At 32.4% G+C, this 26,524-nt stretch overlaps 4 protein-coding genes and 1 long non-coding RNA gene across 9 annotated transcripts; 3 read left to right on the forward strand and 2 right to left on the reverse strand.

The window, feature by feature from the left end:
* Window positions 1–549: 549 nt before the first annotated feature.
* On the reverse strand, window positions 550–2,693 carry LOC128176838 (uncharacterized). Its single transcript, XM_052843386.1, has one exon. The coding sequence runs from the start codon at window positions 1,978–1,980 to the stop codon at window positions 550–552; it is 1,431 nt and encodes a 476-aa protein (XP_052699346.1). The 5' UTR covers window positions 1,981–2,693.
* A 33-nt stretch (window positions 2,694–2,726) lies between these two features.
* LOC128178537 (uncharacterized) lies at window positions 2,727–8,556 on the forward strand. Of its 4 annotated transcripts, XM_052845760.1 has the most exons (7): window positions 2,730–2,842; window positions 4,165–4,236; window positions 4,392–4,441; window positions 5,382–5,940; window positions 6,753–6,919; window positions 7,203–7,299; window positions 7,602–8,556. In XM_052845760.1, the coding sequence occupies exons 4-7, from the start codon at window positions 5,424–5,426 to the stop codon at window positions 7,820–7,822; spliced, it is 1,002 nt and encodes a 333-aa protein (XP_052701720.1). In that variant the 5' UTR covers window positions 2,730–2,842; window positions 4,165–4,236; window positions 4,392–4,441; window positions 5,382–5,423; the 3' UTR covers window positions 7,823–8,556. The 4 variants fall into 4 exon arrangements, with proteins under 4 accessions (XP_052701721.1, XP_052701720.1, XP_052701722.1 ...); XM_052845761.1 differs by lacking the exon at window positions 4,165–4,236 and having other exon boundaries at window positions 2,727–2,842; XM_052845762.1 differs by lacking the exons at window positions 2,730–2,842; window positions 4,165–4,236; window positions 4,392–4,441 and adding an exon at window positions 5,071–5,256.
* Window positions 8,557–9,547: 991 nt separating this feature from the next.
* LOC128178167 (DNA repair protein RAD51 homolog 1) lies at window positions 9,548–17,727 on the forward strand. Of its 2 annotated transcripts, XM_052845209.1 has the most exons (10): window positions 9,548–9,598; window positions 10,924–11,042; window positions 11,215–11,352; window positions 12,046–12,163; window positions 12,775–12,866; window positions 13,173–13,267; window positions 13,709–13,822; window positions 14,593–14,722; window positions 16,185–16,306; window positions 16,687–17,727. In XM_052845209.1, exons 2-10 carry the CDS (start codon window positions 10,959–10,961, stop codon window positions 16,808–16,810), a joined length of 1,017 nt encoding a protein of 338 aa, XP_052701169.1. In that variant the 5' UTR covers window positions 9,548–9,598; window positions 10,924–10,958; the 3' UTR covers window positions 16,811–17,727. The 2 variants fall into 2 exon arrangements, with proteins under 2 accessions (XP_052701169.1, XP_052701170.1); XM_052845210.1 differs by lacking the exon at window positions 9,548–9,598 and having other exon boundaries at window positions 10,927–11,042; window positions 16,185–16,259; window positions 16,745–17,727.
* On the reverse strand, window positions 16,781–23,748 carry LOC128178169 (uncharacterized). The gene is made up of 3 exons (XR_008242905.1): window positions 23,612–23,748; window positions 17,762–17,840; window positions 16,781–16,918 (listed from the first exon to the last, which is right to left on the reverse strand). It is a non-coding gene; the product is annotated as an uncharacterized LOC128178169 (long non-coding RNA).
* A 19-nt stretch (window positions 23,749–23,767) lies between these two features.
* Window positions 23,768–25,729, forward strand: LOC128178168 (interleukin 17-like protein). The gene is made up of 2 exons (XM_052845211.1): window positions 23,768–23,913; window positions 25,093–25,729. Exons 1-2 carry the CDS (start codon window positions 23,878–23,880, stop codon window positions 25,516–25,518), a joined length of 462 nt encoding a protein of 153 aa, XP_052701171.1. The 5' UTR covers window positions 23,768–23,877; the 3' UTR covers window positions 25,519–25,729.
* The last annotated feature ends 795 nt before the right edge of the window (window positions 25,730–26,524 follow it).

The following is a 26,524-nucleotide window of genomic DNA, read 5'->3' on the forward strand; positions in this document are numbered from 1 at the left end:
AATATACAATTAAAAGACTGTGAAGAGAGATAGCAATATCCGTTTCTTAATACATCTCCTAAGGGTTTACTGTACCTATTCATTTAGTCATATACCATACATATTGTCCAGACAACCCAGTCTATCTGATATTTTCAATTCAAATTTTTCACCTAGGTTGAATTTTCACATTCACAGAGCCCCAGGTATGGTAAAAGAGTGCAAGTTCTAATTATAAATGTTCTATGATTATACATTTGGATAGCTTATATTTATAGTTAAAGAATACCATATATTGGATCCCAGCCTCCACACCGGTATATGTTGAACTCTCCTCAACATTATTTTTAGTTATATTTTTGAGAAATAAAATTTTTGACCATTGCTGAAAATTCTATTTATCTACTCCCTCTCTTTTATTGATTGAATGCTATAAAAATAACTGCATTGATAATCGAGTTATAATGAAAAGGTGATAATTAAGAATCTAGACAGTTTGAAATTTCAGACAAAGCTATAGTATAGGAACATCTTGATCATAGCTTACACCCTGCACTTTATCATACATTGTCAACAGTATACCTGTATAGTTTTTGCTTCTGATGAATCTGTGCTGTCTAGATTGGTCTTTGGTTCAGTGGAACTTTGGTATTTATGGTTTGTTAAGGCTTGGCTGTCTTTATTGTCTAGCTGTTCATTTGTCTGCTGCTGCTGCTGGCATCTAATATCAACTACTTTCCTGCCGTCAACTTCCTCAATATTCACAGTCAGTACGTCCTCGTCATCATTATTACAAGGTTTGTCCCCAAATAAAGCACTAAATGAGGCAGAGCTAGAAATTGCCGGCTGATCTCCAACAAGTTGAGCATTAACTAAGTCTTGCTTAAACCAAGTGTCATTTGTCTCAGAAGAGGTTTTGGCTTGATCGAACGCCACCCAATCTGAAGATTTATTTTCACTGATTATGGCAGAGTTGCTTATTAGTTCTGAACCTTTCTGAACACAGCCTCTTGTAAGTACCGGACTTGTTGTAGGAGTGAGGGAGGGAGGGAGAAGTACCCTCCTTGGGGAAGGGGTAGGACTTACTCCATCATCCTGCACCACTACAGCAGACTTTGTCCTAGAAAATAACTGATCCTCATTAAAGTTAAACACACATAAGTTCTCCTTTTGACTAGACTTATGTCTCCTTGGACTTTTATACTTATGGCTAAATTCCTCTCCTGGGAGCTTTATCTGCAATTTTTCTCCACTTTCTGATAAGGACCTTTTTTCCGGGGAATCAAATTCTTTAACATATTCATCAAATGTATGAATATTTATTGGAGTAGTACTTCTGGGTCTCTCCACAGGTGTGTTGGTCACTTGTAATCGCTGGATCTTTTTCTCTAAAGCTTTTCGTTTGGATTGAATTTTCTCATTCTGCAGTTCTCCCAGCAGTGTTGAAATAGAAACTCTAGGTAAAATTGGCGAGGATGTAGGGGTGGGCTCACATGAACTGTCATTAGAGTGAATGGAATCAGAAATATGCTTGAAGTAGGACGTTTCAACATGAATTCCCGAATTGGAATCCCCTGACTGCCTGTTTTCTACCTTCACATATCCTGAACGTAAATATCCACTATCTGAATCAGAACTATCAGAATCCGAATCTGAACTGTTTCCAGGGGGAGAAGCCTCATCTACACTATTATCAATCGAAGCAATATCTTTCTCACCTTCATAACACTTCTCCTCCCCTTTAGTCTCTGATATTTTTTTGTACGTTTTGGCACTTAAAAATCTTCCAATTTTCTTTCGCAACTTAGAATCACATTCATCAAACACAGTTTCTTCCGTGGCTGTCTGGTGCTTTTTGATGGATTTGTCCATCCCATGCTTGCTGTTTGTTTTAGGTTTTTCTGCTGCAGGCTGGAAAACACCTCTTGAAGTCCGCTCTTCCTCTCCAAGGTCAACTGTATCAAAGGATGCCAGTGGAGCCCGAGATGAATCATTCTGCATTATGCTCCGATATAATTTGCTCCCTAGCACAGAGAGAAGGCGGAACACCAATATTGGATCATGCAAATTTTCCACAAATAACTCTTAAAGAAATCCATGAAATCTAAGCATACACACAAGTGGATGCATATTTATATATAACTACATCCAGTTACGTGAAATCAATAATGTACTCAAAGTTAGAAAGCATCACAACATTTGCTTACATATTCCTGGTGTGAAAAAGGTTATTGATCAGAAGTTTCTTTCTGAGAAACGATCGCAACAATAATACTATTTGTCGCATATATAAATTGATGGGAATGACCTCTGTTCATCATCAACCAGGCCACTTGTTTGCAATATAGAACACCTTGTCATCCAGCATAATAATTGTCAGCTCCACACCTTTCCATTGCATAAGTTATTAAATCCCGTTAAAAATATTTGTAAAGCTATTTAGTTTCATATCTTAGCGCAGTAGATCCGTAATACCCTGGAGCTCAACACTTTCTGATGATACTGATCTGTCAAAATGTGAAATGGGCAGTGACTAAACTTCTGAAACGTATATTGTCAACACATAGTTTTTAAACAATGTTTAAAAAATAGTGTTTAACTGTGTGATTTCCTTTTCATTCGCATACCAAGTCTAAGGCGAACCATCGTGATAATGATATCGATTAACAAAATTTCTTCTTTTGACATTTCTGTCTTCCGCTAAAAGTGTTTACGGAAATGACGTTCCGGATGTGTCAAGTTTGCGCCAAAGCGCATGTGCCGCTTCCCTATCAACAAGTGCATGTGCTTAGAACTTGAAATCAATTTAGATAAATATGAAGGATTAAAAGGGACAAAACACATGAGCAGCGTGCTAATTTAGGTATAGGTTTTCAGATAGTTTTTATTTATGAATGTTTACTTGTTTTAACTCACGATGACAGGAGAAAACATAAATTAACTATCATGCACGTAAATTTAAAAAAATTCATAAATTATTGCGCCTGTATCATTATCTGATTTTATATTATAATGCTAATGCATGGAATTTTTAGATGCATTTTGTTTTCTTTGTTCCGTCGTTACTTTGATGTACAGTTTGAATGATATTTTAAAGAGAGATTAACATTTTGTTGATATTAAATTTGTACCATATATATATGGATACTTAAATTAAATAGTTATTGTATTGGTAGAATTAATTGATTAAAATTATCATCTGCCCCATCACTCAATGGAAAAATAATGATTTTTTTAGAGTGAAGTTAAGTTATTTCAAGTAGTAAGAGCATGTCATGCACGGTCAAATGGATGTTGAACAAAATATATAATAATGCAATTTGTAGCAGGCATTATCAATGTATTAAAATTATATATATATATATATATATATATATATATATATATATATATATATATATATATATATATATATATATATATATATATATATATATATATATATATATATATATCATCCATCAGAAATAATTATATATATATATATATATATATATATATATATATATATATATATATATATATATATATATATATATATATATATATATATATATATATATATATATATATATATATATATATATATATATATATATATATATATATATATATATATATCATCCATCAGAAATAATTTAAAGTCTCCCCATATATATTCTTATACATGTAATTTAATTAGTATTTACACGAATACTTACAAGAAACACAAAACATTTTTAATACATGTACATATACATTTTAAAAACTATATATTATTATAGTACTTATATGTATAAAAGTACATGTAACTATATAATAGCTATAGTAAATTAAGACTTTAGAGATTCATCCACATTTCTTTTGGTAAATCTATAATTATGTATAGTTAATTAAGATTATTCACCATAGAAGTATTTTTAAATTAAATTACCCGGTAGATATAAATATGTAATATAGATGGATATGCTCTAAAACTGTTATCATACATTACACAATGATAATTTGTTTTGAAGAAATCCACTTAGAGATAACAGCTCATTTTGTGGATTTCAAGATGACTCTTGTGTGCAGGTCTCACAAAGATTTATTTGATCAAAACTTAATATCGCAGTCATGTGTTGATGATAAGTTCAACCTTAACTACCATTAAGCTCTGTTTCTAAGCTTTTATCAGCTTGTCTTTAAGTACCCTGCATTTTTCAGGTCTTATACCTACCAAAGGCAGTAACCATTTAACACAGAAATGCTCGTAGTTCTCTCTGGGTCTACTGAAAGGTAAAATAGATTTTAAATCTTGATCTTTCCATTGAACTGTACATGCACATGTCGCTTAGAAAATCCTTGAGCTGATCCTTTTACTAATTTATAAATGACATTGCATGGTTAAAATATTAACTCCCTGATTTAAAATTTATTTTCTTCATTCACAGGTTGCCCTGGTTGGATTCAAAATAGAGTTATCTCGGTGGAGATTGTTGATGTAAGTCTACATTATGATCATTTAAAATAATATTTTAATTAGCGTTATATGAACTGAGATTTACATCACACATTATTTATAGCTCTGCGATTCTGAGCCCAAGTTTTCTTTCAGTGTTAACCAGAAGTGCCTGGTGCTTAAATTATGGAAATTAATCTACATTGCATTAACAATTTACAGTGCTCAGTCAAAGGTACCTAATGTTCGATTTAGAGATCAATTGAAAAAATAAAACCTTTAAAAAATTCAATGTTGGCAAATCCACACCATTTAAAAATCTCCAGTATAAAAGAAGGTGTGTCACTGAATATTATTGCACAATTAAGTTAGGGAGCTCTGAAGCACAATGTATTTTATAAATTGGTTTGATTAAGAACGTGTTGAATGAAGGATTAAAAAAAAGACACATTAAAGTTTTTATATCTAGAGCTTCCTATGAGGTTTCTGCACATTGAATTTCAGGAAGACTTTATGTACAAACTCTAAGTAATCTATTTGCATAAGAATCAAAATAATCTACTTCTAACAATTATTCAAACATTTTAAAGGCTCAAGAGAAGCGCAGAGAGAAAGGAGATATTTAAATGTCCCCTGTTCAAATATTTCCATTTGATTGTCATGTATTTCCAATGTTTAAAGTATGCATTTACACAATGTAGGTTTCATTCACTGGGCTGCCAATGGAAACACATTCGCATGGTTACTCAGTGGAACAGGAGAAAAAAAATCTCAAAAAAGTTTATTGATTTTGATTTTCTGCTTTTTCATAGACCCCCAGTAAATGGGAGGTTTTAAAGCAATTATCTGTGCTGGTAGTGAGTTTGTGTATCCACATCTCTTTAAACTTCCTGAAGTGTTTTATTCATAGTTTTCGACTTATTGCTGGGATATTGTTATTGATCTTGATTCCTCTGATCCGACGGTATTGTTATCTTTGTAGAGGGGCCTGAATTGGAGGAAATATCAAGAGTTTTCGTAATCCATGGCAAGTAAACAAAAGAAGTCAAGTATGAAGAAGGAAACGAGATCAAATTCAGCCAAAATCTCTGCGTCTTTAAAAGATCAGCTCATCAGTAAGGAAAAATTGGAGGATTTAACCAATCAAAATGAAAAATTACAGAAAACAATTCAGACATACAAAGAGGAAAATGGCCAACTGAGAGACAAAGTGGAATATCTCGGCAAAAAAATTGTGGAATATGGGCAGAGCAAAGGGTACAAGTTGTTGGAGGAAGAAAATTCTAAGATGCCATTTAATGTGTCAGTGGAAAATTTGAATAAGATCTTGGACTTCATTATAGATGGAGATAGACGTAAAAAGAAAGGTCCCGTTGAATTACGGGTGGAAGAACTTGAAACAAGGATTACTCATCTAAATATGGAACTTGCTAAGATGGTACAATTAAGACTGAGTCTAGAAAATGGTTTAGAGGATATAGAGTTTTGTGAGACGCTTGTAGATGCTAAAACAAAGGCTAGATTTTTGCTATATGAACTCAGTAAGTTAAAGCATTAAACCAATATATAGCTATATATACATTCATTTATATTAAGGCTGTTTAAAGTCAATTCTACGTTTAACATACCCATTTGTGGTTTACTGTAAAGAATATATAATTTGGGACCCTCAAAGAATATTTCAAATGCTAACTTATCTTTTTTGCGGGGAAAATCATATTGATAAATTAACCTATATGCAACTTAAATATCCAGTATAGAATTTATGAATTAATTAAGTCACAAATAAATGTACATGTTTTCATTTTTGAAAATTTAGTTGGTTTTATTATGGTACATATAATAAATGAATTCCTTTCCCAGAGATGGAGTAAATGTAGAATCAATTTCAGACAGCCTTTATTAAAATCCGTTAGTCATATTTGAGGTGATTTTTTTTTATATATCCATCAGGAAAGCAATTGTTACAGTAGTGAGTAACGCAGAAATTAATTTGGTTGTGGTATGGCATATTATTTCATTTTAAGATTGAACTTCATTTCTGTTATTACATGTAATAGCTAATACCTGTAAGCATGGGAAATGGGAGCTTTCATTATATATAATCAATACCCGGTACATAATACATAGATATTAGATACATACATGTGTATTTTGCATGGGAAAAGCTTTGCAGAGAAAAACTAGAACATCCTGATATTAAATGGAATCAGCTGTATATAGTTAGGCGATAAAACTCTTACAGCTGCTCAATGATTTCTAGTATACCTTTTACTTACACAGATAAATAAATGAATAGGAGTTTAGTATCATGCAAAGTACTTATTAATAAGATGAATTCATAAATTTACAGAGGGGAATCGTCTTTTCTCCTGTTTGGAACAAGAAGAAGACGAGAACTACGATGTGACGACGGTCCCCCCTAATGAGGCCGATCACCCTGTGTCAACCACAGTACCCCCACTAGACACACCCAAACAGTCCCTAGTCAAGGAGTTCCAACCCGTCAGTCTGTCACCGGTAAGCTTCCTTCTCGTCAATACTTAGCTGTAGTAATGTAGCCCTCTCTTTTTATGTGAAGTCTCCCCTACCTTTAACCTTAACCTCAGTTTAGCTGTGATTTATGGCAGTAAAGGGAGATAACTATATATCTATAAAAACAATTTTTGGAAAAAGTTACCAGTAATTTATTTTGTAAATGAATTTATAATATTTCAATGTATATATGTATATTTGGATACCCAAGTAATGGGCTGAGTGAAGAGTGTGAGAAATGAATCTCTTTAATGTTTGGAATTTGTAGCCAATGAAGAAACTACCTGGTGACACTCATATTAAGAACATGCATCCAGATCTCAAGAAGTATGTCATCCAGAATCTTAGCATGTACAAAGGAAACGGTAAGACCATTTTACTACATGTACTGGTATTAACTTGTAACATTAAGTTTTCAACTCCATAAGTAATGGCCATCTGGTTTCTTTTAAACTGACTTTTCAATGAAACTGAACAAATATTGAATCAATTAAATACTTTCTCAGGTGTGAGCTGTGAAATATTTGCATTGCTCTCTTTCAGTTTTAATAGTGTGGAATATTTTCAAATATTTGAGTTATCCCCCTTTAACTGTTCCGTTGTTCAGTGTAGAATATATTTAAATGAGTTACCGTACTTTTAATCCAGTTTAACTGTATAATTACAGGTGCTGACTGGAGGATGCTGGGAGAAAGAGTGGGGATTCCCCTGGAGACCATTCAGCAGTGGCGGCGGTGGAAGGTGGAGAATCCGGCTGAATATGTCCTCCAGTCGTGGGGTCAGAGTGGAGGAGCCACGGTCCGCATGCTCCACCGACATCTCATCTCGCCACAGATGACCTGCATCATACTTGCCAAACGCATCAGTGACTTTTATTTGGTGGAGTGATCCATAGAAGAAATCTGAATCAAAATGCCTCAATATAAGATATACTCATGGAAATTATTTGATGAATAACATTCCCTTGTCTCTCAAAACTTTTAAAAATGACACCAGAAAAACATGAAGTAACATGCAGTTAACTGCTATATAACTTACCGGTACATGTATTTCCATCGGTGTGCTTTACTTGTAATTAAAAGGAGTTGAGAAACAAGATGTGCCAATATATATTAGACTCTCAATATCAGTATTTGTAATAGGAGGTGTAATCTCATAATGTGGTATATAAATAAAGTATTTAAAATTGAGATATTTTTGTAAAAACTGATAGGTAGTATATCATCTGCAAAAAGTGGAGAAAATTTTTTTTTAACATGCAATGTTGTGTTTTTGAAATGTAGGATGCTTTGAAAGGAGTTGTAGATTTTATAGGATGTGTTTTTGAATGGAATTTTAGATTTCATAGGATTTGTTTTGAATAGGATATTTAAAAAAAAAATTGCAGTCCTTGCCAATTAACATTTAGTTTTGCTAATATCACAACTGAGATGAAAGGAAGGCCCAACATTCCCAGTTAAGTTTAGGGTTAATTTTACTGTATGCACGATCCAGGTACCTTGATATAGGAGAGATTTAAGAGTGACCTCTCACTATAGAAGAGAATAATTTGGTGCAATTGTATGAAGTGCCATTAATTTTGCACATTGTGTGAGTTTTTAATAAAATGCATATTGGTTATACATCATATGTAAATTATTTCTGGCTATTCTGAATATTACGGTATAATTTAATTGTGACAAATCTATATTTTGAGTCTAATGGCTCTGGACTGCATACAAAAGAACCTACAAAAAATTTCATGTACTGTCTTTCATGAACAAAATTTATATACTGTAAAACCATTTATTTACAACTTTTTCCAATTCCATATTTATATTTTCCAGCCATTAGAATAAAAAAATTAATAGTTTTTGTTTAATTAATTAGCATTCATAAATGTGGTTGTAAGTCGTAATTTCTTTTTTTAAAACGCAGCCCAGGCCCATAAGTATATATCTATAGAAAGTAATTGCCAGGGAAAAAATCCTTAAAGGAAATTTAAAGGTGAATTACTAAATATTGTAATTATAAAAATTAAATGTCAGTAAAGTAAAATTCTGATTACCTTCATTATAGATTTACTTATTAAAATATGATGTATTTTTTTGTTAATTGGTTGTGTTTTTATGTTATGATTAAAAACTAGATATGACATGTTTAATTTTGATTAATGTGATAACTTGGATATTGCTATTATGATAATTAATAATATATTATTACAGACACTGTTTGTTTCCTAATGTTTGTGAAAGTGTTTGCTATATCGTTGATACCTACCTCACCTTGTAAATTGTACACTGTCACGTAATAAAAAAGTCAATACTTTTTTCTCTGTGTTTCTTTTGTTTGATCTCTTTATTTACAAAATTTAAGCTGTTTCACCATACGTTTTGGTATTTGTGATCTTTAAACTTTACCACTGTAGTCAGTACAATAAAGCAAAACAAAAAACTGTCAAAACTGACCATACTCCAACTTGTATCTTAATGTACTAATGAAGTAATTTATCAAGTTTAAAGAAGTACAACATGTACAATAAACATGTAGAAGAAAAAAAAAATTAGAATATAAATTCTTCATTCCTTTCCGGAAATCTAATTTCTATCGATACCGGTGCTAAATGCAACCGGAAATTGCGTTTACATTTGGCGCGACGCCTGAAGATAGATTTTGTCAGATTTGGTAAGAAAAAAGGAACTTATTGAGTTATTCTCTAAATATATCAAAATATGTTGACAAAAGCAAAATTGTTGATATATGAATGATAATGGCTGCACATATCGCATGTATTGACGTAAATATCGTCTTTTTTCGGAAAATGCGTCTTTCATTTTGATGAAGAAAGCATTTTTGTAATGTTTTCATAACATGACGTGTAACGATATAGAAGCTGGGCGTAGTCACAAGTGTAATATAGTACACCACACTATAGGATAAAGTCACGGGCCCTGGAAGTTATTGTAAATATATTGCATGTGCATGTATAAAAATGTACTTTTTTATACAGCTGTTATACATGCACATGCAATATATTTACAATAACTTCCAGGGCCCGTGGATAAAGTCGTAAAAAAAGACATTCGACACATTATGATATTGTGAACAGCTTTATTTCATCTCCATTTGAACCAAAATGGGCCTAATAATGTACTCTTTTAAATCCATGGTAATCATAAAAGTTCTGGAAATTGCTAACATCAAGTCCTGAGGCATGTTCAGCAGAGCTGGTGCTTGCATGCACTTGCAAAAACTCCTATATCCACAAAAACTTTTGGGCAAGGGCTTAAATTGCAAGTTCCACTCTGCTGAAAAAGCTGCAGGTCTTTAGCTCCTGGTCTGAAACAATTTGGATTGACAATCTAGAAGCTACAGTGCCTACCACTACAAATTACGGCACACCAAAAATTTCAACAGTTTTGGACTGATTAATCTCATTGCCAAACATGACTTTATATATTTAAATTTAAAATTTCGCATAGAGAAGAATGATCTTACTGGACAGTCTATGCTCAGGTCACAATCGTTAATCCAGGTCCATAGGAAATCTATCATGTTAATGATAGAACATTCTATCTAGTATCCTACATGATATCATAGGCCCTATAACAGCTGTATAAATATAATGCATGGAGGTCTACAGTAATGAAATGTTCATTCACAAGGAAGATTGATGAGTTTGAATACGTATCCTAAATCCTAGTAGCGTATAAAATTGATATTTACTGTTTTTATTTTGATACTAATTATAGCTTTTTGAATTTTGATATATTTGGGTTAATCAGTAGCTACCTCAGCCCTGAAATGATGTTTAAAACTTGAATATTTCCCTCTTACTCTCTTATTAACTCCAATGAGTTTTGAAGATTTTTGATTAATTTTCTAATACATGTAATATTATAATAAATAAGCTTAAACTATGTATTCTTTCTGAAATACTATTTGAATTATTGTTTTTAAGTAATAGTGCAGTAAGTTTAAACCCTGTATTCTATTTAAAATATCTGCAGCAGGTTAAAGCAGGTGTACTGGTTACGATAACAAGATGGCAATGCAAGCAAGACAACAACAGCAGGAGGTTGAAGTTGAGGATGAGACTTTTGGTCCCATGCCACTCAATCGGCTTGAGGTAAAAACATCTGCTGTCTGACACAATAACTGTCTGACTGATAACTTTATATATATTTTGTTTTGTGTAAAGCTGTCAAGCAGCATTTACCATGCACTAATAAAATGTGATTTCAGTCTCTTTGAAATGAAATTCTTTCATTTGTAAATGTGATGATGTTATGTTTGTGCAGGCGAATGGTATAAGTGCTGCTGATGTGAAGAAAATGGAAGAAGCAGGGTATTTTACAGTAGAAGCTGTTGCGTATGCACCAAAAAAGAGTTTGCTGGCGATAAAAGGCATAAGTGAAGCAAAAGCAGATAAGATTCTAGTAAGATATATCCAAATATTACAGTAAGATTTGTTTGTTTGAAAGCGCACAATTTTGTTGCAGAGTGAATATTGCAATAGCATCATTAAATATGTGTAGCAGGGTTGTCTCTAAAAACTGAAGTATCTACTTGGATAAATGTTTTATGCAGAGAAAACAGTTCCAGGGACTATGAAGTATTGTATAAAACTGTCTTGCAGGCTGTAGCCTTTATGTTATAATTTTCTTTTGTCTGTCATTTGATTTCATTTTCACTGTATGCCAAGATGGTGATGTCAATAAACCATTGAATTGAGTTGAAAAAACTGAAGTAGAAGGAAGAAATAAAAAAGTAGATTGGGGTCCAGGGGTCTAGCTTATAGTGTTTGAAATGCAAAAATAGCCGGGTAATTATGTCACTTTAGGAGGGGGAATTCCCAACCCCCGAGTCTTAGAGACAACCCTGGTGTAAATGACTTGTGTTGTGCTTGCATACAAAAGCTTGTTGGCAAGATTGAAGGAAAATATTGGCACTTCGAATCACTTAGTGAAAGCAATGTTTTTTATTGCAAACATAATTTGTTTTCAAAGTTATTGGTAAATAATTGCTTGAGATATCAGATATTATTGTGCATTAATATGATGATAAATTATAGGAGTTGATAAATTCCTGTGGTTAAATGGTGCTTGGCTAATTCATTCATGGTTTCGTAGGCTGAAGCTGCCAAACTGGTACCCATGGGTTTCACAACGGCCACCGAGTTCCACCAAAAACGATCAGAAATAATTCAAGTTACTTCAGGATCAAAGGAACTAGACAAACTTCTTCAAGGTCTGTATTACATCTTTTTGTGATATCAATGAATCTATTGAAAAATCAAATACATGAGTAAAACACACTGCAGCAAATTTAGTTTGATGTAAGAGACTTGGGTGTTTTAAAGTTGATCCCAAAGCACTCTTTATTAAATGCCAACAGTTGAAGCAGAATCATAGGTGCATGTTTTGTTGCACTTCCACATGATTTTATAATAGTCATTTAAATTTGCAGTTTGTTTTCTTTAAAAAAAAATTTTTGGATTTGAGACAAAAAGCTGATACTGGGGATACAGAAACAAAACTTGTATTAAATTTGTTGAAATTTTACTTTTGATAAGATATCAAGATTTTCGTCTTTCAAAAGCAATATGCATTATTTTTTTGTGTTCTAGAAATTGTAAGTAATTTTTTACATTCTTTCATCAGAAACATTTTTCAGGAATTTCTTAATATACATGCATCTGTGCATAGAATTTGTCAAATTTGATAAATAAAAAAAATAAAGAATAGGCCAAAAATTATCAGATCAAAACCAACTTTTTTAAACAAAGGATGAATTAAGATAAAATAGTGATTTCATGTCTACTGATGTATGTAGTTTGACTTTTGTTTTTATCATCACAGGTGGCATAGAGACAGGCTCCATTACAGAGATCTTTGGTGAATTCCGAACAGGAAAGACTCAGCTTTGTCACACTCTTGCCGTCACATGTCAGGTTTGAACAACTCTCCATTTTGAAGTTACCTGCTTGTTGAAATAAAAATTAAGTACAATAGATATTTGTAATATTTTAAATATCTTTCAACATTTATTCTTGAAAAAAATCTGAAGGGAAATGATTTAAAGAATTGTTAAAATTATTGTTTGATGTGTTGGATTAATTCCTAATTAATGAGTTAAATGTTGATGTAGCAGTCATGAAAGAAAATGTATACATTCATACATAAATAAATACAAGTTATTTTCTATTTGAGGTAGAAATTGACATGGTAGTTGTAGTAATAATTTTCCCCTACTGCAGTTACCAATTGACATGGGTGGCGGAGAAGGAAAAGCCATGTACATTGATACTGAGGGAACATTTCGACCAGAACGCCTGCTAGCAGTAGCAGAAAGGTTACTGAATTCTTTTTTAACAATTGTATTAATTTTTCATTTCACTGTCGAAGTAAGAACATGTTGTACATGTGTAGGACAACAAACTTTTTTTTACTTATTATTGTGTCAGTCAGCGACAAAAGTGACATACCTTGAGATTACCACAAGGTTTGAAGTGTAGATTTGCCCAAAATGTGTGTTAAGTTTAAAAATACAGTTAAACCTCGTTATATCAAGCTAGATAGGACTGGTTAAAAACTTTGAAATATCTAAATATTCGTAATATCAACGGTATAATACTTAAAGTATCAGTGGTTGGGACGTACAAATCAGTCATATCCACTGTATTTGAGATATATCAGTGTTCAAGTTAAATACCAAAATTCAACTTTTTCTTATTTAATATCGATTACTTGATTGTATAAAACAAGGGAATGACATTTAAGCCTCTCTTTGTAGATATGGACTTTCAGGCAGCGATGTACTAGACAATGTGGCCTACGCTAGAGCATACAACAGTGACCATCAGTCCCAACTTTTGATTCAGGCAGCTGCCATGATGGCAGAATCAAGGTACGGTACAGACTGTCTTCTTTCTTTGCATTAATATTTGTCTCAGATCTATGGCAAACATGTATGAGCTCTAAATAGTTCTAAATTGGGTTATGTTTTATAAGATTAAAGTTAATGTTCGTTTTTGGGTACCATCACAACCATTCAAAAAAAGTTCAAGGGAATTTAAAAAGTCATAAGGAAAAGTGGTTTCAAAAGAATTAACTTTAAAAGACCTATGAAATTGTGCAGGTGTAATTTGATTTAAATGAAATCTGTATTAGAGAGTTTACACATATACACATACTGATTTATTAAAGGCAGGTTTGTTAAACGGGGGATCAAAACCTAAGTAAAGCTTAGTAAAGAGGCAATACACATTACTACCGTAATTTAGATTATAAAATATTGCTGGCATTTAAAAAGGCTGTTTGATCACATTTGCAAGCAACCTACATACTCAAGTATTGTAAATCTAATAAATTATTTTAAATTTAAAAAAAATAAATTTTAATTTTTTATTTTAAAAGTGCATGATTCTTGATATTTTAATCCATGTTAAAAATTTTCATACATCATGATAGCACTTTATACAAAACGGGATTAACTAAATATTGCCTTGTTGAGTTATTCTGTTGCATTTGAGATACACATCATGAAAGGAATAGAAGCTTTTTTTTAATTAAAAGTCATCGTTTCTATAAATTATACATGTAATGCACATGCAGTATAACAGTTCTAAATATATTCCTTCCCCACAGAGAATGCATTGTTGTTTGTTTTGTGTGTAGGTACGCACTGCTGATTGTGGACAGTGCCACAGCCCTGTACAGGACCGACTACTCAGGAAGAGGGGAGCTGTCTGCCAGACAAATGCACCTGGCCCGCTTCCTCAGAATGCTTCTTAGACTGGCCGATGAGGTAAGGATATAAAGTCAAATTTTCAAATGACTTATTTCTGTTCTCTGTCCCCCATTTTATTTTAAGGCTAATTATGCAATAAGACCACTTAAAAAGGATTTTTCAATAAAAGGAAATCTTTATGTTAAAAGGGTCACTTCTACATGCTCTTGACACTTTCTCATGAAGGATTTCAAGAATTTTTGCTAATTAGGATACATCACTAGAACCCAGTCTAACTAGCAAAATTTATAGCTGCAGGTTTGTAGCTTCTGGTCTGAAAAAATTTAGATGGACGAGCTGGGAGCTACAATTCCGTACTTGTTAAAAAAAGTTGCAAGTAAAGGGGCACAAAAAATTGGACTTCCACACAAATTTTGTTAAAAAATTAGTACAGTATATTCTTCATGCAATTCACTACCAATGCAGTCAGTTTTCATACCTCAGACTTTCTCTCAAACATGCAGAGAGTTAAGTACATGTATGTAAAATTAATGTTCAAATTGAGAGTTGCTATTTTAACATGTAAACAAACTGCACCATAACACTTAAGGGGGCTGGTGTTTGTGTTTTAAAGAATAGCAATGGCAAGGAAAGTAATGATATCTGTAGTAAAATGTATGAGAAATTTTTGAAATCAATTTTGTTTGTACAAAATGTGTTAGGAAATAAGATTAATCAGTCCAAAACTAGTGCAAATTTTTGCTCTTTATAAACTTTTTAACACATTTGGAACTCTAGCTTTTAGGTTTTTTAGATCAAGAGCTACAGAATTGCAGCTACTAAATTAATTGTTAGTTGTCAAAGCAAATCATTTTTAGCTCACCTGAACCAAGGGTTAAAGTGAGCTTTTCTGATCACTTTGTCCTTCATCCGTCTGTCTGTCCTTCTGTAAACATTTTTGACTTCTTCTCTAAAACCACTGGGTCTAATTTTAGCTAAACTTGGTACAAAGCATCCTTATGGAAAGGGAATTCCAAATTGTGAAAATAAAGGGCACAGCCCTTTTACAAAGGGAGATCATTGAGAAACAGTTAAAATAGGTTAAAATTTGTAATATTACTATGCATGCATCCTGATTAATACTGAGGCCCCAAGAGGGTTTCAAAATCTAAGATAAAAATATAAAGGGAAAATGTTTAAAAATCATCTTTTAAAGAGCTACAATTCTACAATTTGTAATGTTACTATGCAAGCATCCTCAATGTAGATTCTAAATTGTTGAAACTAATACTTGGGGCCCCAAGAGGGGTTATAAGTTTTACATAGAAATATATAGGGAAAATGTTTAAAAATCTTCTTTTCAAGAACTACAACTACTACTACTACTACTACCCCAGGTGAGCGATGTGGCCCATGGGCCCTTTGTGATATCTATTATTTTATTTTTTAAATCACAAACCTAACATATTCTACACAAGTTGTTAATTTAATTACTAGTACTTTTTCAACTTTATTGATATAAGGTACATGTACATTTCAGTATGGAGTTGCCGTGGTGATAACCAATCAGGTTGTGGCCCAGGTTGATGGAGCAGCCATGTTTACTGCTGATCCTAAAAAACCAATTGGGGGAAATATCATTGCACATGCATCAACAACGAGGTAAGTTGGATGTAGAGCTTCTATATTTGTATAAACTAGGCATTGTAAAAATGCCTATTTAATCATTTTGTCAAATGAATTATTAGCAAGCTTTTGAAGACCTTGTCATAACTTATTATTGAACAAACAACTGTGCCTTGTATAAACAAAAGTCTGCCTGCTTATTTGTCAATTTCATAAAATGAATTAATTATAAGATATTGATGACTGTTAATCATTAAAACAAATATAGAATAGGTTATGTGATTGCTCTTTTTGAAAATAGGGGAGGGGGGGGGGTTGTTGGACCTATTTGAAATTTGTCAATTGTTCTTGAGTCATAAATGAAAAAAAATTTAAAAAGAAATTAATGATAAAGACATCGAATTTTTTCTTGGTAGGTTATATCTGAGAAAAGGGCGCGGAGAGACCAGGATATGCAAGATTTACGACTCCCCATGTCTGCCCGAGGCAGAGGCCATGTTTGCCATCAATGCGGATGGAATAGGTGATGCTAAGGACTGAACATGCTGAGTCACCTTCCCCAAGAGTCTAACAGAGTGTGTAATACAGTACACGACTGATAAAACCCAGCCACCCTGGTGCACAGGTTTTATACAGGTAGCTGCTGACCTTCAGGATAGAAGTGCTCAGAGACATGGAGAATTGAAACATTTCATTGAATTGTCATGCATTTTGTAGAAGTATGTTCCTTTTACAAACAAGTATATGTGAAAATATGTCATATGTAAAGCTTTTTGTTATGTCCTTGACTAGCCTACCCTTGTTAACATTCGACATTACTTACCAACGCACAAAACATGTTTTATTATAAATGTAGTATTAAGCATATTCTAATTTACTCTGTAGAGGTATGCTTGAACTTGTGATGCTGATGTTCTGTTTCTTGCAACATTTCTTTTCTTTTTTTTATATATGTTTGTGTATTATGTTATATGTAACTTTTTTGTCATAAGAACTTGCTTAATATGTGTTTAGGTTTATACCTTACCAAAATTCTTCAAAACAAGTGGAAAAATGAAATTTTTTGTTTGTTTTATTCTGCATCTTTGACAATAATGCATGCTCTTATGATTTTAATAAGGAGACCAACAATGAACTGTTCCACACAACAGTATTTGTCTTTTGAGTATGAATTTTAAGGATATATTAATTTTTCTGAAACTCATATTAAAATATAAATTCATTCAAATTTAGAACTATATTTTTTTTATGTGTTGTCAGAGAATTTACGACCAGATACAGTAACACAGTATGAAATACAAATTTATTTACAACCCATAGGAAAATTGTATGTATAGCTTGCATTATAAATGTCAAAATACATGTATATGGGGTTTACTTCTCTTTTTCCCCCAGAAATAAAATGAAAATATTATAAACACTATCCTGTCATTTTTATTGAAGGCGTATGCATTGTTGTTTTTTTGTTTTTTTTGTTTTTTTATTAAATACCTTTTGCATAACCAATTGTCAGTCCGGTCAAAGTCTTCAGTATACAGAGTTTGTATGCAGGATTATTGGCGTCGTTTTCCTGGAAATGAAGTTAAATTCGAAAACTCTATTTGTGTAAAAGATAGCAGATCGCATTTTTAAAAAGCAAATTCAGCAGATTGTGTAATCTGCTTATGTCAACACTGCGAGTGCATTGGTAGGTCAACCACCAACCAACCCCCCCCCCCCCCCCAAAAAAAAGGTGCTTGAAATATTGTGCACTTTGTATTTGTGTTGTATTCAAATAATCATATTACTTACTTAAATTAGAAGGTATGTTCGCTTTGATGTGGCAAAATAAGGTCAAGTACAACATAAGAAGGTGCATACATGTGTATTTATTTCGAGACCTTTGAAATCAGTGAAAAACATTGGGAATGGTCTGAGTGTGTGTCAGGGATGATTTATTGGTCAGTTCAAGGTTCGATATCACTCCTGGGAAAAATTGTATAATTGTATAAACTTCCTCCTCCTCCCCCTCCTTCATTTGCCTTGTTGTGGAGAAATCGATCGAGATTAAGGCGTAATCAGCGATTTCATAAGTAAGGAAATGAATATATATAGCACCGCATTATCGCGTGTTTAAAAGGGAAAAACCTCTTTCTAAAGATAGGTCAAACACAGGTAATGTTATCTCTGCCTTTTGTTTCACAGGCACCTGGCGTTACGAGTTTTTTCTCATAATTAAAATAAATACCCTATACCTAATATTAGTAATACACAGGCACCTGACGTTAAACAATTTTCTCAAAATGAAAATAAATACCCTATACCTATTAAATAATACACCCTTGTGTATTATTAGGTATAGGGTCAGGGGTAGGGTAATGAAAATCAGAAAAAGAAACTAACGCCAGGTGTCTGTGCTTGGATTGTCTTAAATGCGAGAAATCATCTTGACAGTCTCAATGCCTTGTATATTGTGAATTGATATTCCGATACTTATGGAAAATATAATTCATCGAAGTGGACAAAAAAAAAATGCAAAACGCTAATAAACATTTCGACAGGCATATATACTATACATATGTATATACTTTTTTTTTAAAGTAACAAATTTAAAAAAAAATTGTCCCATACTTTACTGTGGGGTAATGACAACCTAGATTATAAAACTAATGTCTTAGAATTTTCACTGCTGTGCAGAAATTTATAAACAATTCTCGCAGGTTTATATATATTAAGTATACTATTTTGTTCTTTACCATTTTTTTTTCGATATTATATGTATATATCATGTTTTGTGACAATTGCAAATTACTTGTATTACGGTGAGAACCTAGTAAGTTGCAAGAATTTGTGTTCGAACCCTTTGTATAATATATAATACTATAACGCCTGTAGAACATAATTCATTCCGGTTTTAAGTTGTTCATTTACTCATTTTTTTTTATATGTAAATATACACAGTATGTTAAGGTGGAATAACACACCTTAAAAGTCACTCAACAGTAAATTTTTTGATTATGAAATAAATAATGATAAATAACTCAACGTATGCCAAATAAGCAAAAAAGTTGCAGTTTGGGGATAAAAACTGAATATCTAAAACATTCAGTTCAGCAAGTTGCAACAAAAGCCCCTGCGGGATTCGAACTCCGGATGTACGGATCCGTAACCCGACACTTTATCCACTCGACTTTGAAGTAAGTTACATAATTATATCGATAATCCTTTCAATAAAACGAAATGTCGTTTTGATCAGAGGTCAGCCATTTTGTGATGATGTGTTATTCCACCCGATATCCGAGCATCTTAGTATATATGAATTGTATAAATATTTTGATACATGGCGTGGAGCATTTAATAATAATAAATATGATACAACTTTTAATTAAAACAACATAATTAATTACACATGTTTGAGCATCTTAATGAGTTTGCAATTAATTGTATAAATATTTTAATGCTTGGCATGGATAAATTGATAATTGAAAAAATCATACAATCTTTTAGCTGCAGATCTGTAGCTCACTGGTCTGGAAAAAAAATTGAATGGACAACCAGAGAGTTACAAAATGTACAATACCAAGATTACCAACCATTGAAAAAATTGTGTGAAACTTGATATATCTTCCAGTTTCTACTGGAATCTACCCACACTGGTCATACACCTCATCTTAATTGTGCAAGTGCAGATTATAAATAACTAAATGAAACTCATGTTAACATTGTACTATTTATTTTATAAGTACGTAACTTTGGTAATTCAATACAATATAGTATGTCCTAAGTTATTGCTTCCATCACTTTTTGATAATTTTAAATAAAAATACATATACCTGTACATGTGAAAGAAATACAGTTAAAATCGATAAAAGGGAATATATTCAAGATATCTTCATTGAACAATTTTCATTTTTCACTCATAAAAGTTCACAGGAGTTTATAATGGGAAATGTTTACATCTTTTCTCCCTTCGGAAGTACTCGGAATACCTTGCGCAATTTTTCAACGTTATCATCCGGGCTTATTAATGGCTGATGCAATAAAAAAAACCTCGTAGACTTTCTATTTTTGGATGTGTATTGAAACCTGAAGCGGTAGAGAGGCGTTTCAAAATAGATAATCTTGACATTTTTCATATAAGTGGATGAACGTAGTTTGAGCACAAAGGTATTTATGATTATCAAGCAAAAAGTGGTACTTGTTATTATCAATGTTGAATACAAGTTTGGTACAAAAGTGACGTTCAGAGTCAAATGAAATACTCTGTTCCAGAACTGAATTATGTTCAAGCACCGAACTTTGATTCCAGCATCTTGATCCCTGGATTTAGCTTGGAATTTCTTGAACCCCCATTTTGCTTTATCGAAAACTAAATACGCCATACCTCTTTGCCTGAAAAATCCCCCCAGAAATCCGCTCAATTTTGGGTTTTTGAGTACGGGTATCATTAAAGAACGGTTTTGAATATTGTCTATGACTTCGAATTTCTTGAACCCCCATAGGCTGGACGTATAGTTAATAATTTGTACAACACACATACATAAAAATGTTTTTTATAAGCGTTTAATATAAACTTTCGTTTTTTCAACGGTCGAAATACCCCCCCCCCCATAATTGGACAATTCAAATTACATTTCTATAAGTTTTTAAAAAGCGCAATCTGATGAAAATCAGATCTTAGATGCCCTCATAGCAACATATCATAAAAACGGGAGCAAAGAGGATTGGATTTTAATCAGATTAAAATTGTAAAACGCGCCAAGTTTTTTTGTCTTATCTAAATGCGCCATACCTCTTATGCTAAAAAATTCCCCCAGAAGTCCGCTCAACGTTCATCAGGTACAGATTGACCTTAGCAAAGCAGACGCATGGCGTATTTAATATGTAGATGGCTTCTGGTACTATATAATAGGGTTTATTATTACAATATTACATTTGAAACTATGTATCAACTTATTAACAAAATCATTGATAGCAAGTTCTTGTGCTTATAGTGTTTCAATTATTTGCAATTCATCACCAAGTCCACGTGTTTCTTTAGGTTTCAGATGCAACTTTTACCAAACTTTGCCAATTAGCTCACCTGGATTAAAGTTGACATAAATTAGTTCATGCGCGGATACTTTGGAAAATTCAAATTTCTTAAATTTACATAGTAAAACTTCCTACTTATACCTAGGACCCCCATCCCCGGAAAATTTGTATTTGTTTTGTTTCCTCCTCAACTGCTGCTGTAGTATACTAAATATACCAGGAATGTTGATTTCAGATCGAATCATTCAAGTTGCACGGATCTCAAAATGCATGAAATACACAATATACTTGTAATAATATGTTTTCAAGAAAAAGAATAAAGGAAATTACAATCAAAAAAATAAAAGAGGTTATATTCTTTAAAAGAATTTCTAAGGTATTAAATTGCACAGATGCATGTTGAGGATGTGCACGTGCACATCAAACACGCGTGTCATTAATCGTAGTGCATAACGTCAACATCTTATTGTAGATCCCGGCCATCACAGTAGATAAGTGCAGCCAAATAATATGATTTTGAAAGGGGGAAGGGAGGGGGGGGGGGGGGACTCATCCAAAAAATTGGACAAGAAAAAAAAAAGGAAATTCGCAAAAAATTCTGAAAATCCTAATCCATGAGTAGGAGGAACGTTTTCTTTATATGCCCCAAAATGTGGAGCAACTTCATGTTCAATCAATTTTCTTTTTGTAAATTTAAGAAAAATGTTTACTGCTATTAAAGAAAAGAGTTGAGGCTCCCTGATTCTACCTGCTTGAAGTAAATCCAAAAAAGTAATTTTATTAGTTTCTACCAAAAAAATTCCGTTTTTGAGGTCCATGCTGTCATTGTAAAAAGATCAAATATTATATAATTTTGTGAACTCATCTTTTAAAAAATACAATTTTATACCTCTAAAGAAATTATGTGTATTTGTTTTCAAATATTTTCAATGTTGTCTGTTCCCATTAACTGCTCCCCTTAATTAGTCAACCTGCGTTCTTGATTACTCTGTTCTGGAAAGATCTATCCATCAAAAATAAAATCGTGGCTTTTTTTTTATTTATTCAATATTTGTCAAATCTTAACTTTTATGCATCCTCTAAATAAGTTCCCAGTTAATATATTCTCACTCTTTACGTAATCATTCAATATTATTTCATTGCAAGTATATATTTTGTAGCAAAAGACCCCTGATTTGGATCCGCCAAAGCGTGTCCACCACCTTACTCTTTTTTGATATTTTCGGCCTGTTTATCGAACATGAAAGTAAGTTTTTCATTGATTTCCTAATAATTACTTAACAGTCATGTAAAATTCAATTATGGCTTACGGACATTATATCACGCGTATTGAATTACCAAAGGCATAAACAGTTACTCTGGTGCAGACATTTTGTTGTTATTTGCAAAATGTCTTAAGCTATAAACATAAATTTGTGTATAAAAATAATAATAAAAAGTTTTGTAAATTAAAAATGCAAAATTTGTGAATTTTGATCGTCTTCAAAGTTAGTGAAATATTAAGCAATTGCACGACTATTTCTAAAAGAATTACATTTTTATTTTGTGATACAGTCACATTATTTATACCGTAATTTTGTATTTTCAATCACGTTTTATTTATCTCATATACATATATGTACTTCTGACAAAAGTAAACTAAATTTAGTTTTGATATGATACAATTCCCCCAAAACAAACTTTTTGGTAAAATTCACAGTCTAATTATATATATAAGCCCATTCTGACATTAATCTCAATGTAACCATAAATGGTTACATTGTTAATTTAAAAATGGTTACAGAGAAATTAATGTCAAAACGGGCTTGGTTCCCTGTGGTAAAATTTGAAGATGTACAGATTATTTATAAATTTCGTTAGAATAGTATGAATTACAGACAAATATTGAAAAATCTTGGTAACATCGTGCTACCAATTAATACATTTGGTTTCGGTTTCAATTCGGGTTCTTTTCTTTTTTTCTTATATAAATCCACCAATAAAAGATTAGGTGAAGAAACTGGTTGATTGGCCAGAGAACACTGTATATAGTTTTGTATGATATATTAGATCATAAACAGCGTACCCAATCAGCGGAACGGAATCCGCACCAACACCTTTTTTCAAAAACCCCCGACACAGATTATTATGAATGTGAAAAGTAATTCTTTCAGTTTCGAAAAAAAAATATAATACATTACCAGCTTGTTTGATAAATTATCAAATGAATATTCCAAACAAGTATTACAAAAGTAAACATTCGAATCACACAAATCAATAAATCAATTCCATCAAAGGCTAACCAACTTGAAAGTAAAAACCAAACTGGAATTAAAATTTAAATCTAACCTCTTAGGGGAAACTTTTGTGATCTAGAGGGGGTTTCCGCCCGTTTTTTGGGAATCACTTCTCGTACCCTCTCATAAACGTAAGGTAAACTTACACAGGAAGTGACCCCCTAATCATTTTCGTCCCTGGCTTCCTCATTCGATAGTGACCTACAACCGGTGTCAAGAGAACAGATCGTAAATTAAAAACAACAACTTTCCTGTTAGGAACCTCTCTATATAAATAAGGTATACCATTTGATATTCTATCAGACATTTATTTCCTCAATGAAAGGAATGGTTCCTGATATTCAAAGGCTTTTGGTAAGGCGCATTTTTTTAAAACATAGGAAATAATGACTTGGTTGAATTGTCTTTTAAAAATTATTTACAGAGATGCCAGTTGACAGATATCGAATTCATTTTAAAATAATCTCCTAACAAATGTTCAGTATATAAAAAATATGATTGAAAAGTCGTTGTTTTAACGAATATATATTTTAATATGAAACATAATGCAAAACTTCACACGATTTTTTGAAATTTTTAATAATTGAAATTTATAAAAAAATAAATAAATAAATAGATTGTGCCTCGAAATCATTGAAGGATACCGATATTGCAATTATTAATAATCAATCAATGATATGCCTGAATTTGATTCAGGCAGCGAAAAATTAAATGAGTCACACATTCCAGCAACTGAAGTATGAATTTTGTTATAATGTGTATGCAAAAAGATCAAATTTACAATTGGTATATGTAATAATTCATGAAGTAAAACGACTCTTGATTTGTTTCTATTAAGAGGGTTAGATTGTCAAGGCCTTTTAGACGGTACGAATCTCCTTCAGTTAAAGAGCTTGGTGTTTATTTTTTTTTTCAAATTTCAAAGTTTTTATGAAATATTTTTCTTTACTAAATAATACCGTGATAAAATCATAAGTCATATAGTTTTAATGCCTTCAGAATAGGGACGGTGCAAGCATTTTAAAACTATAAATGTTTTAGAGTAATCATGATTCATTTTTTTGGAGCAATAAAATAAAATCCAGGTAGAGTTTAGAATATTTAGATATATAATTTGAACTGGAATATCTTTTTAATTTGTTGCAAAAAATCCAATTCATTATTTCTGGTTATATACACTACCCTTTTAAATCCATATATTTTTTTTAAAGTTTCAAATAGCTAGTATTTTCACAATTAAGACAAACTCGATCAAAGTGTAAAAATTTATGGCAACATTTTTACAGTCTTTTTTTTTTAATTCAAAGGTCACCAAATTTAAAAGTAGGACACTAATCTACTTTTTAAAAAGTGGAAAATATAATTACTATCGAAATTCTGTAACATACAATAGTTGATTTATCATGATAATCGTCAGTGATTTTTTTTTCAATTTAAGTTATTAACCTTTATAATATTGGAACCACGAGTATAATACAAAAATATGATTAAGTGAAATGAAATAATTAACTCATCTTTGACTTTGTTTTTCAGATAGGCATGTTGATGCTGCTACCTCTACCCACACGCGGCCGCTCCATCCCCCAACACTTCAACCCGGCGGCGGAATGGTTTTTTCTGCAAGCGATAGGTACCCTCCATCAGTGTCGTGCAGACTTTGTGCCCGCCCTTCAATGCCCTGCCTCTCCTCTCGAACACTCACCATTTGACGATAATGAATTCCTGGGAAAGCGCTCAACTTGTCCCTGGGTTATGTGTAGAGATTCGAACTCGCATCGTCAACCACGTGATATATATTATGCTAAGTGTTTATGTACAGGTTGTAAAGGACAGTCGGGTGAATACTCTTGTCAACCTATTTATACGGTTGTGACGGTTTCCAGGGTAACGAGTCGAGGTATCCATGACGACGATATTCTTCGTGTTCCTCTTGGATGTACCTGTGCAAAAAACAGATAGCGGATTTCAGATTGGTTGATTGGAGAACCATTTTCTGTGTACAGTATCAAATGTTTGCAATAGAATTTGGATCGAATTCTTGTACTAAAACTTGTACTGCCCTTTACATGCCAGTGACTGTTTTACACAAACAATTCTATACTAGTCTCATTTGTAAATTAATGGCAATTTTGATAAAAGATGTAAAAACCAAAGCTTCATATTTTTCATATGCTAAATTAAATCATGTAGCTGCGGAACTGTAGTTCTGAGGGAAGTTTAGTATGACAGATGGTCTGTCAATCGAACTATTCCATAGAGCAACAGTCTTGCTCTGCAGCTGATTAATCATATGTATATCAATCACGTTCTAATAGATATTCGCTAACATTGTATTCATTCATTCTAATTATATCGATTCGTTCGTTTGTGTGTCCTTGAATGCTGTTTGAATAGTTTGTGCTATACCCAATACTGGACGCGACCTACTCTAAAACCTGATCTGGCCTGGCCTGGCCTGGCCTCAAAATTGGCTTGGCCTCACTTTTGGCTTCAGTTTTGGCCTGGCACCAAATTTTGGCCTGGCTCCAAGGTTGGCTTCTTCAAACATTTTTGGCCTCAAATTCTAAGATTTCTCTATTTCTCATTTTTTAAGGTTTTCATTGAATGAAACTGATTTCTCTTCGAATTTTTTTTTAATATTTCAAAGATAATCGCATGGAAAAATATTTATTACAAGTGACCTGACCGATAAAGTTTCAATTGATTTAATCCATGTCTATACACACACATATACATTATACAATAGATACATATTTTGACGTGCATGTACAGCACTATTCATACTATTCTCGAGGAATGGATTATGCTTAGTACTTAATAAGCGAACAACTATAATAGTCAGAGCCGCCATCTCCCTCTCCCATAATAAAAAAGTACAGGAACCGTTATTAGAATAATTAAGTAAAACATCACTTTAAGAGACTGACCTGAGTGAAGAATAAAAAATTTCTCAAATATTTATAAA

Source organism: Crassostrea angulata, chromosome 3 (assembly GCF_025612915.1).
Source record: "Crassostrea angulata isolate pt1a10 chromosome 3, ASM2561291v2, whole genome shotgun sequence".
Taxonomy (NCBI): Eukaryota; Metazoa; Mollusca; class Bivalvia; order Ostreida; family Ostreidae; genus Magallana; species Magallana angulata.

Coding starts and splice junctions, on each gene's coding strand:
- LOC128178168 (XM_052845211.1), top strand. CDS start 23,878: ATGAAAGGAATGGTTCCTGATATTCAAAGGCTTTTG. Junction 23,914..25,092: donor CTGATATTCAAAGGCTTTTG/GTAAGGCGCATT, acceptor TTTGTTTTTCAG/ATAGGCATGTTGATGCTGCT.
- LOC128178167 (XM_052845209.1), top strand. CDS start 10,959: ATGGCAATGCAAGCAAGACAACAACAGCAGGAGGTTGAAGTTGAGGAT. Junction 12,867..13,172: donor CTCTTGCCGTCACATGTCAG/GTTTGAACAACT, acceptor CCCCTACTGCAG/TTACCAATTGACATGGGTGG. Junction 13,823..14,592: donor GCCATGATGGCAGAATCAAG/GTACGGTACAGA, acceptor TTTTGTGTGTAG/GTACGCACTGCTGATTGTGG.
- LOC128176838 (XM_052843386.1), bottom strand. CDS start 1,980: ATGCAGAATGATTCATCTCGGGCTCCACTGGCATCCTTTGATACAGTT.
- LOC128178537 (XM_052845761.1), top strand. CDS start 5,424: ATGGCAAGTAAACAAAAGAAGTCAAGTATGAAGAAGGAAACGAGATCA. Junction 5,941..6,752: donor ATTTTTGCTATATGAACTCA/GTAAGTTAAAGC, acceptor ATAAATTTACAG/AGGGGAATCGTCTTTTCTCC. Junction 7,300..7,601: donor TAGCATGTACAAAGGAAACG/GTAAGACCATTT, acceptor GTATAATTACAG/GTGCTGACTGGAGGATGCTG.